This window comes from Argentina anserina, chromosome 7 (genome assembly GCF_933775445.1).
Source record: "Argentina anserina chromosome 7, drPotAnse1.1, whole genome shotgun sequence".
NCBI lineage: Eukaryota > Viridiplantae > Streptophyta > Magnoliopsida > Rosales > Rosaceae > Argentina > Argentina anserina.
The window spans coordinates 3,080,706-3,101,322 of NC_065878.1; the positions used below are offsets into that span (position 1 = coordinate 3,080,706).

Sequence of the window (20,617 nt, forward strand, 5' to 3'; positions counted from 1 at the left end):
TCGATTCCAGTACAATGACACAAGACCACATCAAGAATAATTTAGTTGAATTGACAGTGGAAGAGGTAATATCTTTCATTCATTTCCCTTTAAAAAATATATGTATACATATTTGCTGATATGCATTTTTATGGAATTGTTGTATTCTACTTTGAGTTCTTTTTTGGTTATATGGGGGCTTCATGGTATCTTATTCATCTATGTTGTTGATTTCATCCTCCAGTGTTCAGTTTTATCTTCTGATTTATTTATTGGTCATCTTTTTTTTGCAGGTTGTTGTCTTTGATAAATTCAGCACTGTGATCACAATTAAGGAGGTAGGATAACAAACAAAACTCAAATCTAATGGCATTTGCTCATTTCTTTGCCTACCTAAATTAAGTGCTTACTTATCAAACGAAATATATATCATTAACCTCTCACAATATTAGTTTTTTTACCCCTGTTTAATTCTTCTTTCTTCAAATTATTTGTTTCATTATTATATTATCTTTTTACAGTATCACTTAGCAATTGCATGTTTGATTTCTATGAAATTTTCATTTTTTTATCTTACAGGAAATAAAGGAGCATGTTCAAAATTATAATGAAGGTTCAGTTGATTTAACCAGACTTGGGTCATTTAATCCTCAGAACTTGAGATTCGTTTATTGCCAAACTCATACTTAGGTATTGTTTGTGGGTTTGGGAGTTTGAAATCTAGCATACAAAAGTTTCAGTCTTGATTTCTAATTAATTGATATTGCAATACTTCCATTACACTAACTATATGTACGTCAATAATTAGTCTTCATTAATCTCTTTCACTGTGAATCAATCAATAGAAATCCTTTGACAAGTTACAGATTTGAAAGGAATTAGTAATTACTATAGAATTACACATTTTGGGTTGGGCTATCATCAATTTTTTTCATCTTCGTAATCAAATTCATGTTCGGTTGTGGACATTTTTTTTTTCGTTTTTGTACTCAGTTCATTCTGTATGTATGTTCAGGCCACTGCTTTTGAAATAGTTTGCTGGTTAGCAACTGCATTTTGAAGAGGTATATATTAGTTGTTTAGTCTTCTTTGTTATTTACAGTTGGTAAGCTACAATTTAAAGACGTATACCGGTCGGTTAGTCCGCGTTTGGAATAGTTCTTTTTTGAATTCACATCTTATTCATTTGAATAACGAACAAAGACTTCAGTGTTGAGTTCTCTCCTTGCTTTCACAGCAATAATGGAGAATTGAGCACAGAGGCGGCTGATTCAATTACTCGCCACCGTATTCCACTCCAATTCAACCATGGACTTAGAAAGGTACTGAATTCAAGATTGATTCTTTCACAAATCTCTCTTCGTTTTGTTTGTCAATCTACAACTTTGAATTTGATGATTTGTGACTACAATGTGGTTTTTTGTTTTTTCAGCCAGTGTTCAGTTTTATCTTCTGATTTATTTATTGGTCATCTTTTTTTTGCAGGTTGTTGTCTTTGATAAATTCAGCACTGTGATCACAATTAAGGAGGTAGGATAACAAACAAAACTCAAATCTAATGGCATTTGCTCATTTCTTTGCCTACCTAAATTAAGTGCTTACTTATCAAACGAAATATATATCATTAACCTCTCACAATATTAGTTTTTTTACCCCTGTTTAATTCTTCTTTCTTCAAATTATTTGTTTCATTATTATATTATCTTTTTACAGTATCACTTAGCAATTGCATGTTTGATTTCTATGAAATTTTCATTTTTTTATCTTACAGGAAATAAAGGAGCATGTTCAAAATTATAATGAAGGTTCAGTTGATTTAACCAGACTTGGGTCATTTAATCCTCAGAACTTGAGATTCGTTTATTGCCAAACTCATACTTAGGTATTGTTTGTGGGTTTGGGAGTTTGAAATCTAGCATACAAAAGTTTCAGTCTTGATTTCTAATTAATTGATATTGCAATACTTCCATTACACTAACTATATGTACGTCAATAATTAGTCTTCATTAATCTCTTTCACTGTGAATCAATCAATAGAAATCCTTTGACAAGTTACAGATTTGAAAGGAATTAGTAATTACTATAGAATTACACATTTTGGGTTGGGCTATCATCAATTTTTTTCATCTTCGTAATCAAATTCATGTTCGGTTGTGGACATTTTTTTTTTCGTTTTTGTACTCAGTTCATTCTGTATGTATGTTCAGGTCACTGCTTTTGAAATAGTTTGCTGGTTAGCAACTGCATTTTGAAGAGGTATATATTAGTTGTTTAGTCTTCTTTGTTATTTACAGTTGGTAAGCTACAATTTAAAGACGTATACCGGTCGGTTAGTCCGCGTTTGGAATAGTTCTTTTTTGAATTCACATCTTATTCATTTGAATAACGAACAAAGACTTCAGTGTTGAGTTCTCTCCTTGCTTTCACAGCAATAATGGAGAATTGAGCACAGAGGCGGCTGATTCAATTACTCGCCACCGTATTCCACTCCAATTCAACCATGGACTTAGAAAGGTACTGAATTCAAGATTGATTCTTTCACAAATCTCTCTTCGTTTTGTTTGTCAATCTACAACTTTGAATTTGATGATTTGTGACTACAATGTGGTTTTTTGTTTTTTCAGGTTTGTACTTTGTAATATTCCCTTCCAGACAGTTAGTGCATAGGCTATTGGAAGTTTCTGATATTATTATGGTTTAGGGTTGTTTTAAAATCTACCCTACCTTACAAAAGGTGAGAACACATAGACTACTGAGTCTATATTCTTAACAAAATCTTGAATTAGTGCATTTCTCTATTGTATGGTTGGTTTTTTTTGTCATTTGCTAATTACTGCCTATGTCTTTTACTTTAATTATATCAGATTCGAAAAGTCTCATACTTTTGATAAAGAGGAAGGCAGTGGAGCCTTTCATTATGCATTTGAGAAATGGAAGAAAGAGTTAGCTGTACAGATTTATTTGAGAAATGGAAGAAAGTGTGTTGTACAAGATGTCAGATTTTACTTCATCTGGAGGGGGCTGCATAGTCGAACTAGCTAGAGGAAGATTCAGATTTAGACCTTTCAAAAGGCATTATATGCCACTCCGGTGAGTATTTGCTCTATGCTTATCATTGACTGAAATGCTACATATGAGTACTATGAGAAGTTGAATGTAAAGCATGGCATATTCTCTTTCAATGGGATATCTATGTGTCCTACTTCCGGAAACTACTTTACATTTTATACGTACTTGATATGTTATGCTCTAAAATTCTTGCAAGGTAGAGATTGCTAAATGCAATCGACATTCATTGTGTTATGCAAAGGCTTTAATCTGCTTGGCATGGGCACAATTTAGAGGAATTATGAAGCTTATGTCAGTTATCCAACTGCTACCTTTTATGAAGCTTAATTCATGCCATTGTTAACTATTTGCTACTGTTATCTACTATAATATAGAAGTTGTCAAATAATTTTGAGCACAGGAATTCAAATGTATACGTAATTGCATAGACATGATTCTGCAATATTGGATCCTTCGTATGAATTGTATCTAAAGTTTCCTTCCATATCCCTCTTAAATGTAATAAACAATGTTATACAATAGATTATACTTCCAATTTCATAGCGGGAATTGCCAAAAGTTTTATATATATTAGTCCATCTTAAATTTATTTCTAGGTAAGTATTTTTTCCTTAATCCGCAAAGCCGCAGCAAAGTGCGGTCATGTTGACTAGTTTGCTTACATTCATGGCTTACAATTTTGCTTCACAACAGGCTTCACCCATCTTGAGATCGAATCCGGTTGTCAAGCTGTGGTTCACGCTCTGCAATCCACGGAAGCAGGAGCTATACTAGACGAGACTAGATCTCTAGTTTATTTAAGTCGGTTAGTTTGGGTTTCATCCCAAGAGTTTGTAATAAAGCAATGCACGTTGCTGCATAGTATGCTGTTAGGGCTCCATTTTCTACTTACTGGTGGAAAATGAACCGGCTTGGCGCGGATGTCCGTCTGTAATCTATCTAGTTTGGACTGTGGTGCTCTTCCCTATTAGGTAGGTTTAAATTTATACTGCTTGATGTAACTTTATTCGATGAATGAAATTCCGTTTTGATAAAAAAGAAAAAGAAAGTAGAAGGTGACTTTACTTGGAATTATAACTCATACATTCATCTTCGCTTTCTTCTTCTTCTGTGGGAGTGCCAATAATATGAAAGTTGCTTGAGGATTGCATTTTTCTCCATGTTGCCCCTTTTAAGAAGCAAAGGACAGTATGGCACCCCCTTTGAAAAGTAACAAAGGACACAATAGCTAGCCTCCAACTTTATAATGACCTCTCCAATCGATTGAAGAATACGATTCTTTATTTTCAAGGATATGATTCATATGAATATAGATGCTGAAATCTCATTAAATAATATAAGAAGAAACTGTAGGTAAATAGTTCGATGGTTCACAGCCACACCAAAATTAACATATTCTTCTTATAGATAATAATCAAATTTGGGTCATATGATATGAACATGCAACCTTCTCAAACAAAAATAAGTATGAATCAGGAAAGATCACGTTACTATCCTTCTCTACTTGGCCCAAAATATCGCAACAAAATATTGAGATAATATTTTCACAAAACATGATTACAGAGGTATCGAATGACGGTTTTTTTCTACGAGTATTAAACTTGGAACCCATTTCCATACACGTAATTATGTAAATATGACGAGTCTGAGGGTCATTTGAAATTAAGATTAGCACCTTCTTTGCTCCACCACCAATTCAAAATCAAGCTAGAAGATCCTTGAGATTCTACACGAAATCTGTCGGATCTTCCTTTCCAAACAGTCAGATTTCCAAGAGGATTTCTTGAATCTCTCTGATTCAGATGGCCTCCCATTTAAAAAGTCTCACAACCCTTCTTGGGTTTCATCATTTTCTTCTTCTTGATCATCATCATCATCTTCATCTTCACATTTTTATTCCTCTGTTTTTGGTTGCTTTGTTGGGTTTGGGATCATGGGTTTGGGAGCTGCAGATGCCCAGTTTCATGTTCTGGCTGTTGATGACAGCATCATTGACAGAAAATTGATTGAGAGACTTCTCAAGACTTCTTCTTATCAAGGTATATATACTTGCACAATTGATCATTTCTTAATTTCATGAATATGTTATTATTGATTCGTATGGAATGCTAACTGTTATGGTTTTCCTCTGTTCTTCCAGTTACTGCTGTAGATTCTGGAAGTAAGGCTTTGGAGTTTCTGGGTTTATATGATGAAGACGATCAAAGTGATATTGCAGAAGCTCCTTGTGTGTCTCCAAACAATCATCATCAGGTATTACATTTCTGTGGGATGTCTTGCTATTCATTTTCTTTCTGATTATGTAGCTTTTAGTTTTTACCAATATCTGATTCAATTGCTCTGCCTCTTTCTATAGGATGTAGATGTGAATTTGATTATTACAGATTACTGCATGCCAGGAATAACAGGCTATGATCTCCTCAGAAAGATTAAGGTAAGCTACAACACCATTATAATAATTTTGGCTTCTCAAGATCAGTGTTTGATCTAAGATAATGAGAAATGAATCAAATGATCTTTGCATCACCAAGTTGTCTGGATTTCACAATGCAAATGTAGCCTGTGATATCAAAATGTTCATACATGTTCCCATGATGCATATCCCTTTGTGTCATTTAACAGTTATTCAAGAAAGTAATATCTGAGCTCTAAAGCATTGTCCTCAATGGGGACGCTATGGGTTATCAACAACTTTGCATAATGTTCCAATTTGATTTACTAAATTACAGTGCACATATCTAAATATTTTTGGCTGAATTTGCAGGAATCCAAGTCTCTTAAAGACATACCAGTTGTTATCATGTCCTCAGAGAATGAACCAGCAAGGATTAACAGGTTATAGGAAACTTCAATTATGTTCCTCTGAAACTTAAAATTTGAAACATTTAATTCATTCAATATATGATCAAGATCTGACATTGCTTGTATTGATCAGATGCTTAGAGGACGGAGCAGAAGAGTTCTTTCTGAAACCAGTCAAATTGTCAGATGTCAACAAGCTTAGACCCCATATTATGAAGGGTACAAGTACGGAAGACGAAGCCAACATCAACATGAGAAAGGAAATGGAAGAAATCCAAGCACCAGAGACGAATAGAACAGCACATAATGGCTTTGATGTTCTTTCTTGATCAATTAATCATGTATTCTATTTTCATGATTATCACTATAATCAAAAACACTTTTGATCTCCTCCAATTTTCTACTAACCCTGATCGTGATTGCTCAATTATCTGACTGAAAATTTAACGGCATAAAAATTACTCAGTACGCTTTGATGACCAACAGTTTGTTAGGAAACGAGTAAGCTCAAAGACATATAGGCCTCTTTTATTTTGCAAACTTTGGGTCTTTAAAAATTCAATCATTTCCTCTGTTTAGTACTTTGGTGTGCCTACTGCCTACAGAGTGGAACAACTTTAAGAAAGGAAAAGGGAGGGGAGGATGTTTGCATTATTTCTCATGAAAGGGATGCCAACTTAATTTGTTTCTTAAGAGGAGAAATACAATAATCCATTTGACAATGGAACATCGCCGCTGCCGCAGCGCCGCCACCAGAACCAGTCTGTCAATAATGGCGAGGGAGGCTATGAGCCTAAAGTACCTTGTCCATTATATGCAATTTGTGACAGCGATATATAAGGAAAACAAAAACCTAAAGTTTGAAATAAGCTTAAATAAGGCCAGCTGCCTTAAATTAGTAATTAATAATCGTCGTTACATAAGACATTGGTGATTCTCAAAAGGAATTAAGTCATTTTTTAAAAAGTTGACCTGCTGCACATAATTGTTGTTTCATTGCACGATTAAACTGATTTGCTCTATTAGTGAAAGAAGTTACAGTATTACTCCAATAATGCTCAGTAAAGAAACTGTAACTGCAAAGCAAAATTAAATTCCATCATTCCATGTATAACCTATGAACCAGAGCAAGAAACGTAAGGCCGTAAGCAAATCTTCAACTTGGTTTTTCATTCCTGTTCTATAAATAGGTATTTTCTAACAATCAGACTGAACCATCCAACAACTTTGTTTTACGATTTAGTATCAAACTGCTAGCACCTGGATTTGAAACATTATCAGATTGATAACCATGTCTAGAGTAGCTCAAGCAGTATTCTCACTACTCCTAATGGCAACATGTGCAGCAACTGCTCTAGCTCAAGGGCCAATCCCACCATCACCTTCTCCGATAGGCATATTGCCAAACCCCAATGAAGTAGCGAAATGCTGGTCTACATTACAGAACATTCAAGGGTGCGCATGGGAGATTTATACCTCAGTATTTTCTGGTAACCTATCCGGACTAGGCCCTGCTTGTTGCAAGGCATTTGTTGGAGTTGAAGAAAGCTGCTGGCCAAAGATGTTCCCCTCAAACCCTTTCTTTCCTCCATTGCTAAGAAGCACTTGTAGTGCTCGAAATGCCACACCTCCGAGAGGAAATTAATGGGTGGTTCTTGTTCTAAGCAGGCAGTCGTAGTAGTTCTTGGAGGAAATAAGTTGATTCGTTTTCATGTAGTCATTGTTTCTTTCATTTAATTTTCAGGAGCTCATTTTCTAGGCATGGAGCGGTCTACAAGATTGAAATGAATAATTGATTGAGAATAATACTCTCTCTCTCTCTCTACCGCATCCACTACCAGATAATGAGGATACTTAAGTCTGGTTATCTACTAAACTTTCAGGTTTCGGCTGTTTTTACCATTGAAGAAAATAAACCTACCTACACAAGAAAGATTTTCCTACAAAATTGACCTCCAGTCATAGTAACCAAAACAAATGAAAACTTTGAGCACAAATAACACATCTCCGAAATGATAAATATTATCCATTCTCCAGTCATCTAACAGATCAGCTACCAAATATCGAGAATCAGATCTCCAGACATGGAATATAATCAATATTTACAGGTTCCTGAAACAATAAATCCTAGAATTTCATTACCTCCTCTTTACATGGGACAGAAACATGTTGAATTTGGAAAGGACAAGTGTGAGTCTATTTCTCCAATGCCCTCTTTCGACCTCGAGACCTACTAGATGGGATATCCTTGCAGATAGCTGTAGGATCTTTCAAGGATTCTATGTCACTATTCTCATCATCACTGACATAAGTTTCGGTTTTGTCTGTGCTCTCTTCCTCTTCTTGTGGCCGCTTCCCAGCCGCTTCTTGTTTTGAGAGCTTGTCCCGGAGCTCTCTTAGTTTGGCCTTCTTTGAATTCAAGACCCCCAGAAACTAGAAAACGTAAAACAAAAATCACTGAACTTCAAGACAAAATTGCGGAGAAGTACTGTTTGACCCCAAGAAAAAACACAAGCTCCAGTCAATTCAATGCCTAATAAAATGGTAATTCTGATGCAAATTAGGAAGGTAAAGGTGATTAGTTCAAACAAAGGATCTTTCACAAAATTGTGGTCCTAATGCCAGGTATCCGCATCCTATCCAATTAACTTGGCAGACATGAAGTACTCTAAACTTCAATGATGATAAGAGTAAAAAGAGGAATTGACAAGACAACAGCTCGGAGTAATGTCTTCAACATTGCACCGAATGCAGCATTAGGGTTTTCACCAACAAGCTTTATTCAGCATCCAATTTAAACTAAACTCAGAACCATTGACAGAACATTCTCAATGACTTATGTCGGATAATAAGTTTCGTGACTATGCAGTAACTTTTAACTTTTATATGGCAGGAGAAGTTTGAAGCTCTAAATACAAAATAAATAAACATTTTGAGAGCATATACTTTTCAAAATCATAAATATGAAGGACTTGACCAACACCTTTGCATAAATTGCGGATTCAAACTCCATCTTCTCATTGGCAATATTTTCACTCTGTGTTAGACACTTCTCAGCTTCCACTTTTAACCTCTCAAATGATTGAGTTTTTCTCACGACTTCTTCCTATACAGATATACATACACTAGTATGATTAAGACGAGAAAAAGAGTTGCACTCTCAAATGCATTAGCAGACAACAGTGACTTACATAGTAACATATGCATGATCCTCTCACACAGAAGAAAATTCTTTACTTTTCAAGAATTTGCCACACCAGAAGCAAACTAAATATATTGATTTTTATCACTATCCCATGACTGGAGAGATATATATCCCGAAACTCCCAAAGTATCAAGTTACATGAAAAGGATTGATCAACCACAAAAGGTTTAAAAAAAGAAAGAAAAAAGAAACAAAACTCCTTAATGATTGATCTTGCTACCTCTTCCCAGGAAGTCTACATTCAAGCTTTTGTTGAAATATTCAGCTCCTAGGCAATATAAATCAGCTCTCTGATATAAACAAACTCATTCTAACGTAACATCACCTACCATTAGCTTCTCCCCGAAACCCGACCCATCATAAGTACTGTTAGATAGGCACAACTTCATGTCTTTATAATAATGTCTGCAGAACTACCCGTCTCCACACAGACACACACACGACACACACAGACATGTATAATCATGCTGGTGGTGGGTGACATGGTGGAAGACCCAAACTGGGTTCTTCATAACCAAAAAGCTCTTTGCAATCTTCAACAAGACATCAAACTCCAAACTTCCAACAGGTAACTTACAGTTTCTGATTTTCTAATTCAATCTTATTTCTTGACAAGCCCACCATCACATTCTTAAAACACACTTAGAACACAATGCAACAAAAACCATAAACTCAACATTAAACAAAACACTTACACTAAGCCCAACATTAGCATCCATCAGAAAATCCAACACAGCAGCTGTAGTTTCCTTACTGTTCGGCGACGGCTGACACTTCCACCTCCACTCCAGCTTCGTCCCTTCCTTCTCAAAAGTCCATGACAACTGCCTCTCAAACAATCACCACCATAAAAATCAAAACTTTACGACAAATTAATCTCAAAGAATCAATTTTATTTTTCTATTTGATTCCTGAAAACTCACTCTTTTGTGGTCATCGCCAGCATCAGTGAACCCGTAGATGGAATCGGAGTGCTGAAACCCTAAATAGCGCTCGGCCAATGAGACGTACTCGGGCACCGGCTGGTCCCACTGAGCGGCTCGGTCTCTAACGGCGTCTTCGGAAGCGCGGCAGACCCAGGCGTTGAGGCCGTCGGTGATGGAGAGGTCGAAGCGGGAGGCGAACCATGTGCCCTTGATGAAGATGGGCTGGGAGTCTCTGGGTTCGAGCTTCAAGCACGAGTGCCTGGGGACTGAGGCATCGTCCTCCATTCCCTTGGAGAAGGAAAAACAAGGAACAAGGAAACAAGGACCTTTTTGGTTGTTTGAACTCTGAAGAAGCAATTAAATTCGACCATGCTTCTTCATTAAAATGGAATAAATAAATATATAAAAAGAAATAAACATATGTTGTGTTTGATTAAGTAATCTTATTTTGTTATAAATCTTATTTTATGAAAATTTTATTGGACAAATTATAAATTAATACTAAATGACTACTAAAATTATAAAAAGGTTAATTAATTTTTTCTAATTATAAAATAGTCATTTCATTTAATTGAAAATAAAAAAATAGTCAATAAATTTTAAACGAAACAAAAAAATAGACATTTTTTAATATTTTTTAAACTATTTTACTATTTATTACCCTCATTCTCTTATGTTTTTTCGTTTTTCTTATAATTTCGGCCATAATTTTTATGAACTAACCACCGTACAAGGCGCAACAACCCTCGCAAGGGGTTACCACCATTCATGGTGGTACTCCAAGCTATTCTGGCAAAACCGAAGCTTAATGCTCTCTAATTCTAGTTATTCTCTACATTCTGAGTATATTCATACCAATATCTTTTGAATTTTAACATAAATTCGCATATTTAGACATTTATCTTAGCATGTCACACTACCGGCCACACTATTTATCACACTACATGCCACACTACCTATCACACTACATGTCCCACTATTTTCTGTGACTATGTTGTAACAAGAAGATATGCGAAAGAAGAAGAAAAAGAAGAAGAAGAAGAAAATAATGACTAAAAATAACAAACATTTCTTTGTTGGTATGTGATATTGAACTTCTCAAATAAACTAATATGATCCAAATATCATCACTGATGTTGTCGTACAAAACACCACCAATCACACCACCGGTCATACTAAAATTGTTCTGTGACGAGTATACTGATAGCTAGTCACACTATCAGTCACATTAACATTGCTATGTGACGAGTAGTGTGACAGGTAGTGTGACGAGTAGTGTGACAGGTAGTGTGACGAGTAAACTGATAGTCACAGTACTAATCACACTATTAGTCACACTAACTTTGTGTCGTGACGGGTAACTTAACGGGTAGTTTCTTGCAGATAATTTTCATTACAAACCACAACTAACAAAAAAAATCAATTTCACATTCAACTCCATAACCAACACTAGGCACTCATTGGTTACCATCATCTTAAAACTTGGCGTTTTCAGCAATAATATTATTGATCATCAACCTCCTCCAAATCCACAACACCATCATCTTCAATATTGCTCTAGGCACCCATTGGTGCATCTTCTCTGAAAACTTGGTGTTCTCACCGGAAAAATCTACATCAGTAGTAGCACCATAGCATAACCGTCGTCGTCCTCTCCTTAGCGTCCGTGCAGCTCCGACACCATCCTTGTACCTCTGAAGTCATTGTGTCCCTTCACTTGGAGAGATAGAAGGGTCGTGTTTGCAGATCTGGTTCGAGAGATTCAAATAAGAGCAACAATTAGTAAATATCATGAAATTCAAGGGTAACGGTTTAAGGGTTTTAAAAATGTGACTTTTTATAATTTTGAAACCTTGCTTGACTTTTTTATAATTACATGAGTTAAATGTGAAGCAAGGTTTGACTCATGTAAAATTTTAAAATGATACCATTTCCCGTCATAAATTATAAAAATGTTACCACTTATTTTTCACTTATAAACTGGTAATTTCATTTAATTAGAAATTAGAAAATAGTCATCAAGCTTTAAACAAAATTAGAAAATAGTCACTTTTTAATTTTTTTTTCCTGACTGTTTTGTCATTTCTTACACTTTTTATCTACTTGTTTTTCCTTATTTTTCTAATTTTTGCCATAACTTTGTCGTCCGACAATGGATTTGAGGGTGGTTGGTACCGTTGGATCGATCTCTATCCCCTCTTTCATTTGATACCATACCCACTCCAAACCGACCAACGTATAAGGTGCAGCAACCCTTGCAAGGGGTTTCCGTCATCCATGGTGTTTTTTCAAGGTATTTTGGCGAAATCGGAGCTCAATACTCTCTAATTCTAGCTATTTTATTCATTCTAACCATATTTATACAAATTTCCTTTGAATTTTAACATAATTTTGCGTAATTAGACATTTCTTTTGGCATGTCACACTATCTGTTACATTACCTATCACACTACATGTCACATACCTATCACACTACCTATCACCTATTTGTCACACTACTTTTCTGTTACTATGTTGTGACAAGAAGAAATGCTAAGAAAAAGAAGAGAATGACTAGAACTAACAAACTTTGTTTATTATTATGTGATCTTGAACTTCTCAAATCTACTCATACGATCCAAATATTGACACTGATGTTGTCGTACAGAATACCACACCACCAGTCATACAAAAAATTTCACCAACCATACTATTAGTCACACCGCTAATCACACAAACATTGTTATGTGACAGGTAGTGTGACATATAAATTACACTTGTAACTGTAACATATATGTAAAGGTAGTGTGATGAGTAATATGATGGGTAGTGTGATGGGTAAATTTGTAATCACACTACCGGTCACATTATCAGTCACATTAACTTTGTTATGTGACAGGTAGTGTAACAAGTGGTGTGATTCTTGATGACAAAGAGGTAGGAGATCTGAGTGGTGAGAAAGCAAAGCATATTTATTGGCGCATACAATAGTACTTCTCCTTCAGCCATTTCAATTCCACCCAATCCGAGCCTAAATCACTCATCCATAACCTCCACAATCTTATCCAAATTCCTAACAAAATCCCCACTCACTGTCACCATATCGATATACTTCACCAAGCACGAACACTCCTCCACCTTCTCTCCTTTCTAGTGACTGTTGCATCTCCACTCTCTCCAACAATGACATGATCTTATTCGGTAGATCTGGTCTTAATTCTAGCTATCGGCTATTTTGGTTGGCAAAAAGAAGCACAGCGGCGCCACGTGGTGGAGTTTGTCCAATCCTCATATCAGATTTGGATCCAAATGAATGAGAGAGAGATTGACTTGTGGTCGATAGAGACTATATAGGTGATAGAGAGTGGATATGTAATGGTCTTCTTCTAGCCCGTCACAACATAAGAGAAGCTCCACAAAGTCATTGGAACTCGGGAAATCGACGACGGGTCCCCACTGCCTCAAAACTCGCACTTGCCAAAATCGAGCTGCATGACGGTTCTGCGGGTATGGTTAGAGAGAGAGAGAGAGAGAGAGAGAGAGAGAGAGAGGCGGTCACGGTGGTGGTGATCTCATGGAGAGGCATCGCCGGTGGTGATCTCATGGCGAGGCATTGCCGGATGGCAGTGGTGCGGCCTGGAGAAGGTGACACTATGTTACTCTATTTTGTAAGAGAGAGAGAGAGAGAGAGAGAAGATGTGAGGTGATGGTGTGTGGGCTAAGTGTATGGTTTTTGGGTCTTTATAGGTTGATCCAATGATTGATATAAGATAAAAGATAAAAGAAATGGACGAATGAGATTTAAAAATAGAAATAAGAAATTCTGAGAAGTACTTTTAAACTGCTTATTTTTTTCACTGGAGACGTTGTCATATTTACGTATATGGACTCGTCAGTTTTTTTTTTGAGTAAAAGCTGTAGTAAAAGATAACTGCTTCTGAACCTGATGGTGCTCAAAAAATGATTCTTCGCATGTTGTTCTCTATATCGATTAATGATTCTTCTGTTTTCATTAACAATAATTCTGTTCAGTCTGTCTAGAGAGCAAATTTATGTGCGACTGATATCTATGTTTTCTATCTCTTTCATGTCTCATACATCTCCATTAAATACTCTTAATTTTATTGACTGCAACGAATACTTCAGGCACCAGGCCAATAAATAATTTATGCTTCTCTGGTCCATAACTCCAAATGTATCAACTATTTTAATTTAGTTCTTATATGTTTGTTATTTTTTTTCTTCTATTTCTTTTGGTGAAACTCTTCTTTTGGTGTGGAGATGTTATCTTACTGGTGAATACCTTTTTTCTGGAGAAAGTCTTGAATCAGTTGAATGATTGCTTGTCTTTCTCACCATCTATTGTTGCTCTTAGACTCATATATACATTTCTTTTTCAGGATCTTATTACCAAGCCATGAACCAGTGGATTTATTTGGGTGGGGTTAAAGCATTCTTTGATGGCTCATCCGGTTCTCGTAGTGCTCTTTTTTATGAGGTAAGAATAAAAATATGGTAAATGAACAATTTATGTTAGAATTTTGTTCACTATAAAATACTTCCACTGTTATATATATATATATACACATTATATATCTCCTTACGTTAACTTCCTCTTTTAATCTTGTCATTGTAATTGAGGGAGTGAACCAATATTTTATAGTTAACTTATTCACATCCATTGATTATATTGTTTTCCTAAACTTTATCTTATTGTAGCCATACATTGATAAAACCACAGGGTGTGGTATAGTGGTTTCTGACCGCGACAACTCTTTGATCAGGGTTTAAACGTGGCATTGGTCAGAGGTTCGATCGTTGGCAGAGACATTACACACCTCTTTGTTTCTAATTGGGCCACAATGGGTCTGAGTTGGGGCACTGAGAACATTAATGTGGCCAGGGCACCCGGTTTCTGGACTACCGGGTTGAAACCATACATGGGTCCCGTCAGGGATTAGTCTCAACCCAGAGGAATAACCTTCGGCCGTGGGGATACCATGATGTCCGGTTTCTGGACTGGCCCCTCCGCTTCGGTATGCAAATGTGTCCCCATAGAGCATTGTGGGGTTTTTCTCCTTTGTATTTGCCTTCGGGCCCCACATATAAAATGTTTTGGAACTGAAAAAAAAAAAACAGCCATACATTGATGAACCTCATAATCATGGTTTACATAGCAAATGAAGTGAGGGGTCAAAGATTCAGGGTAATTATCTTTCCATAATAATGGTTTCCCTATATACATATGTGTGTAGGCGCGTTCGGAGATGAATGTCCACAACTCCCTTATAGTGCGGACGTCTATGCGTTTTCCACAATCACACATCGACAATGACGTTTCTGTTGCCAAAGGAACAATAGATGCATCCTGGACGTTGTTACTATGAAGATGAAGGCCCAAGGAGATCAGGTTTGAAGGTTATAGGTAGCAATCTCACCTGAAATTTCATGTTTGTCAGAGTAGATCACAAACCAGTCGGCGGTGGCTCTATCGGCAAGAAGTAGCTCTAGGTAGAGACTTGAACACTATATAGCAGCAAAATCTCCATCGTCGGCATGTGATCGTTGAAAAAGCTGAGACGTCTGCACTTTTACAGAGTTGCGGATATCCGTCTTTGATCAGGCCTATCAACACACACACACACACATCATACATGACCATTCTACTAAGGGATCCATTTTTTGGGTCATTTAAAGAGATAGGTCACTTGACCAACTTCTCAATTACATTTTAACATTTCCACAGTTCAACTTTGAGGTTCTGATGTGTAGATCACCTCTGTAAAATTTTAACCAAAATAGTGATGGTTAAGATATCAAACTTGGTGAAAGCAATGGACGCACAAAATCTGTTAAACCTAAAGAGTTCATGCTTACAAGTTTAAATCCCAGTTTTGAATGTCTTAAATACCTCTAATTTTGCTGAAATTTTACATATGTGATCTACACATTAGACCCTAAAAGTTGAATAATGGAGATGTTAAAATGTAATCGAGAAGTTAGTCAAGTGACTTTTCCCTTTAAAAAAACCCCAATAAAGGGATTAGTTGAAGGGCCATGTATATATACACATGGAGTGACGTTTGCAGTGCACCAAAAGTGATATATACACAGAGAGTGACGTTCGTAGAGTGCGAATGTTGACGCTTTCACAAAGATAAGGCCACCGACAATGACGCTTTTGTTGCCGGATAAAGAGCAAGACCATCTCCAATGACGTCACCAAGAAGATGGGGGCTAAAGAGGTCGAAAATCTGAGTAGCAACCTTATTGGAAAATCATGCCCAATCAATGTTGACTGTAAATCAGCAGCCGGTGACTCAAATGATATGCATAATCTTTGAATCGTGGACCAGGCTTTGTTTGACAAGAGAAGACTCGTTGGTGACGCTGGATTCTGGTGAAAGCATCAACGTCCGCACTTCTAGTGCACTGCGGACGTCCGCTCTCGATCCGACCTCTAGACATCGGCTTCTAGTGCGCGTACCATGTATAAGTTTCACAGGTTATTTCCTTTTTACATTTATGTTGACATTACTGTATTACATGCTTTCAGATTGAGCATGCGCAGCACCTGGCACAGCCTAGATTGTTGCTTCAGTACAGGTTGATCACATTACTCTTTGGTATTCTTATCAGTTTTGTAATGGATTAGCTTCTTAGGTAACATAACTGCTTATATAGTTATTGCCATAATTATTTGTAATGGCGTAAGGTTCACATTTCAACCATATTTTAATCATTCTGCACGTAAGAGAATCCAACCTTTTTCAAAATTGGATTACCTATTTTGTGTTTAGTAAATATGGAATTGTCTTTAGCTTGTTCTTTAAGAATGCTTGGGAGTTGGGGGGATAGGTACTTCTACTGGTTAATTAGTGGACATGTTACTGCACATTCAGTGGAGACATTTCTGTTATTCTGTAAATGGAGGAAGTCTTTTCTTCTTTCTTACATGGGTGTTTCCATGTATGTGGTTTCTTAGATCATAATAATCTGTATTATTTAGTTTCAAAAATATATCTTAAATGAATAAATTCCTTGCCTTCTCCTGTTAATATAATTTTGTATGCTATCTTCATTCCTTTTAACTTATAGTTCTAAAACCTCCCAATGATTGATGTTATTGCTTTATTTTTTTAATTTTTTTAATGTATGGATGAAACTATAATGGCTATTTAATCTACCACTTCAGCCAGAGCACCTATTATTTGATGCGGACTCTGTGAACAAGAAGCTTGGGATAAACAGGGCTGAGAAGGGATCTTATTTATTCCAGTCATTCTTGAGTAGCAATGTAGAATTGGCTTTTGGTTCTGACTGGCCAGTTAGTATAATGATACGTATGTCAGGATGAATAGGTCGCCCCCAGCTATTATTGTTGTTTATTAGTGAAATTTCCTTGTGAATTCCTTTTTGCAGGTGTTAGATATTAATCTTTTAGGTGGTATTATGACGGCAATGAAAAGGATCCCTGGAAATACATCGGTTCGGTTCGGTTTTTGGTCTAAATCTAAATCGAATTATTTTAATAAGTTTTTTAGAAATTTAAACTATTTATTGAATCAAATTAATCTGAATCAAAATAATCGGTTTAACCGAAATTCAGTTTGGTTTCGGTTCACACTTCATATGTAATTTTTTTAAATTTTTTTAAGAGGTGGGACTCGAACTCATACCCAAAGATGATGCCACAATCACTATATCACACACACTTCTCATTAATAACTATGTAAATATTATATTTTTCTCATTTTGATAGATATTTTCAATAAAACATCAAAATGTCAATGTTGAGATTCAAACTCATGACTTAGTATATAACAACCATGCGCTCTACTAACTGCACTAGACAACATTCTATGTTATGTTTTGTAATTTTTTGTACTAATACCTATTATTTATTATTTTTAAATCATTAAATTAAATTCGGTCGGTTCGGTTTTAAATCGGTTGGTTTGATCACGTAAACCATTTTCAAACCGTTTAAACCGATTTCGGTTCTGTTTTCTTCATTTTTTTTAAACTACATTTTTTTATTCGATTATCTGGACCATATTTTCGTTCGGTTTAGTCAGTTTTACTTGTTTAATTCGGGTTATGCCCACTCCCTAGATAGCCCTGGATGGGATATTGCTTGGGCCCCAGCAGAAAGCATTTCTCTGAATGATTCACTGAAAGTGTAAGGCACGTTGCATCTGCTGTCCTCTAAATAATATCATCTCTAACTAGCTGGAAAAATTAATTTACTTGACTGCTGTTTACAATATTCACATTCGGAGAGACCCCAAATGTACTAAGAATGCTAATTATTATTGTATTATACTAGTGTCCAAAGCCGACTCTGTCTTCATATGTCACGACCCCATAAATTAAACTTTCAATCTGAATGTATGCACAATTTAGAGCAACTTTTCTTTCTAGTGCAACCATATTTGGTTCAAATCTTAATAATTTTCAGCAGCATTAATAGGGGTGGCTTTGGATGAAGAAAATATATGGAATTTAACTGAAAATAAGGAATTTCTTTATGCTGGGCCTCAGATAATGCGTTTGGTAGTCTAAGCTTGAAAATGACAGAATTTCTGTATGAAAAGCATTTAAGTTATTGATAGCCCGAACTATGAACCACTGAAATTGCAGCTAATGTGTTCTTAGTTGATGGAGTTGTATATTCCCTCATATATATATATATATTGAGGATTTTATATTTGTTTCATAAATTTCATCCAACCGCACCAGAAACACCTCACTGGTGAAATAAAAGTTCTGTAATCTGAGGATGGTCATGCTTATCATTTCTACTCCTGTAGGTCAAATGTTACCGTGATAAGTGCAGAAAAGCCAACCCCTGACCATGTAAATCTTAGAAATAATGAACTTCCCTAGAATAAGGAGACATAAGATCACTTTTATTCCTTAAAAAAAAAGAAGAAGAAGAAAGATCACTTTTATTCTTCCATTGTCTTTTAAAAAAGTTTCATAGTATTGGAAGGGTCTGTTTCTGCTGAGATGGATGACTAAGATGACATGTTTGAACAGTTAATTAAATTTTGTTTTAAAATGAATAAGTTTACTTGATGTATTTTGCACTCAAGCTGTATTATTACATTTCCACCAGTAACATTTACAATCATCATCACAGGTATACTCTTTCAGCTGCTCGTGCATGCTTTCGTGACAGTGATATGGGATCTTTATCTCCTGGAAAACTAGCAGATTTTGTTGTACTGTCTATATATTCATGGGATGGATTTGTGGCAGAAGGAGCTGCATCCATTGACGCAACATATGTAGGAAAGTGTAAAACGTCACCCAACGCCATTTAACTCGTATCTACTAGTAGATTAGAGTATAATTATTTTGAGTTCGAGACATTCAAGACAAATATGTCTCTTAATTACAATATCTTGTTACAAAGGACACTCTTTGATTCCATTTAAAAAGAAACCGATAGAGTTTGTTTGTTTTTGTAGCTGCACCCGGAATATATGATGGGCTGCCTACGTACCCTGGAAGGGATCAAGCCACTTGTAGTTTAAGAGTTCTAATGAGTGAATGACTCAATGAAAGACTTTGATTTTGAATTTGGAATAGTGTTTATGATACGGTTGCATCTGGATTGCCTACATACCCTTGCGGGATCAAACCACATGTAGTTCCAGGCTTTTTGGGATTCCAATGGGTAGATTACCTATTTACTTGGAATTTGTGTTTGAGGCATTTGTGAGGGTTTAAAGCCCTTGAGCTTGCTTCCGAGCAAATTGGTAATGATTTGATTTTTCTAGTGTTTGGTGAATTTGACTGTGTGTCAGGGATTCAGATTGGATAAATTTGACTGGTGGAGTCAGGGATTCAATTTTGGATATGTAGTTGCATCTAGTGAGTCGCTAGATTGCCTACATACCCCTTTTGAGGGATCAAACAGACCGTAGTTCATATATTTTGGCTTTCGGTTTTGTACCGACATTTGAGCTCAACTGATGTATGTAGAACTTGAATCCATCAAGCATATTTCTTTAGACACCCAATTTAGTAGAGTGCTTTCCGGGCTTTGTAACGGGCCTCGGAATTTAGTGATAATGGACAGTTTGGAATAGTGTCGGGCTTTGCAACATGCCTCGATATTTAGTGAATATTTGAAAGTTTAATTTGGGCGCCCATATCGAGCTTTGACGTTGAGTCTTGAGACCTGACATGTGCTTTACATTGCTTCACGTTGACTTTGAAGTTGTCGATAGTTTGAGCTCGAGTTTCAGGTGAGGCATGGACCTTTGTAATACGGGCTTACTTCCAATTATTTTATTTGCAGGAGGCCCAAAGAGATACGATGACGCAGCCCTTCACTTCGTTTCACTTCAATCGATCATTCTTCCCCTTTTCTATTTGGTTCTTTCTGTCGCTGTATCAGTAGAGCAGCAAAGTGGAGAGAAACCAAGGCGGGAACTGAGGGGGTTGTATTCAACTAAGATTTTATATGATTTTCTTGTATTTTAAGAATCTTTTGAAAATCTTGTGGTATTCAATTAAGATTTTAAACAATCCATTGAAATCTCAAGGTATTCAATTAAGATTTCAAAAACTCCTATGAATTCTTGTGGTATTCAAAAATAGATTGTTTTTGAATGATTTCATTTATTAGTTGATTTTGTTGGAT

The 20,617-nt window shown here is 36.1% G+C and overlaps 3 protein-coding genes across 4 annotated transcripts; 2 read left to right on the plus strand and 1 right to left on the minus strand.

Moving 5' to 3' along the window:
• The first annotated feature begins 4,683 nt into the window (after positions 1 to 4,683).
• On the plus strand, positions 4,684 to 6,272 carry LOC126802899 (two-component response regulator ORR9). Its single transcript, XM_050530614.1, has 5 exons — positions 4,684 to 5,087; positions 5,189 to 5,301; positions 5,405 to 5,482; positions 5,813 to 5,883; positions 5,984 to 6,272. The coding sequence occupies exons 1-5, from the start codon at positions 4,982 to 4,984 to the stop codon at positions 6,177 to 6,179; spliced, it is 564 nt and encodes a 187-aa protein (XP_050386571.1). The 5' UTR covers positions 4,684 to 4,981; the 3' UTR covers positions 6,180 to 6,272.
• A 634-nt stretch (positions 6,273 to 6,906) lies between these two features.
• LOC126803414 (egg cell-secreted protein 1.1-like) lies at positions 6,907 to 7,495 on the plus strand. The gene is made up of 2 exons (XM_050531223.1): positions 6,907 to 6,986; positions 7,197 to 7,495. The coding sequence occupies exons 1-2, from the start codon at positions 6,968 to 6,970 to the stop codon at positions 7,493 to 7,495; spliced, it is 318 nt and encodes a 105-aa protein (XP_050387180.1). The 5' UTR covers positions 6,907 to 6,967.
• Positions 7,496 to 7,830: 335 nt separating this feature from the next.
• On the minus strand, positions 7,831 to 10,316 carry LOC126802898 (DNA repair protein XRCC4-like). 2 transcript variants are annotated; one of them, XM_050530612.1, is made up of 4 exons: positions 9,979 to 10,316; positions 9,751 to 9,879; positions 8,834 to 8,956; positions 7,831 to 8,283 (listed from the first exon to the last, which is right to left on the minus strand). In XM_050530612.1, the coding sequence occupies exons 1-4, from the start codon at positions 10,264 to 10,266 to the stop codon at positions 8,047 to 8,049; spliced, it is 777 nt and encodes a 258-aa protein (XP_050386569.1). In that variant the 5' UTR covers positions 10,267 to 10,316; the 3' UTR covers positions 7,831 to 8,046. The 2 variants fall into 2 exon arrangements, with proteins under 2 accessions (XP_050386569.1, XP_050386570.1); XM_050530613.1 differs by lacking the exon at positions 8,834 to 8,956.
• Positions 10,317 to 20,617: the final 10,301 nt, after the last annotated feature.

Coding starts and splice junctions, on each gene's coding strand:
- LOC126802899 (XM_050530614.1), top strand. CDS start 4,982: ATGGGTTTGGGAGCTGCAGATGCCCAGTTTCATGTTCTGGCTGTTGAT. Junction 5,088..5,188: donor CAAGACTTCTTCTTATCAAG/GTATATATACTT, acceptor CTGTTCTTCCAG/TTACTGCTGTAGATTCTGGA. Junction 5,483..5,812: donor ATCTCCTCAGAAAGATTAAG/GTAAGCTACAAC, acceptor CTGAATTTGCAG/GAATCCAAGTCTCTTAAAGA.
- LOC126802898 (XM_050530612.1), bottom strand. CDS start 10,266: ATGGAGGACGATGCCTCAGTCCCCAGGCACTCGTGCTTGAAGCTCGAA. Junction 8,957..9,750: donor ATGCTAATGTTGGGCTTAGT/GTAAGTGTTTTG, acceptor ATATCTGTATAG/GAAGAAGTCGTGAGAAAAAC. Junction 8,284..8,833: donor AATCCGCAATTTATGCAAAG/GTGTTGGTCAAG, acceptor TACGTTTTCTAG/TTTCTGGGGGTCTTGAATTC.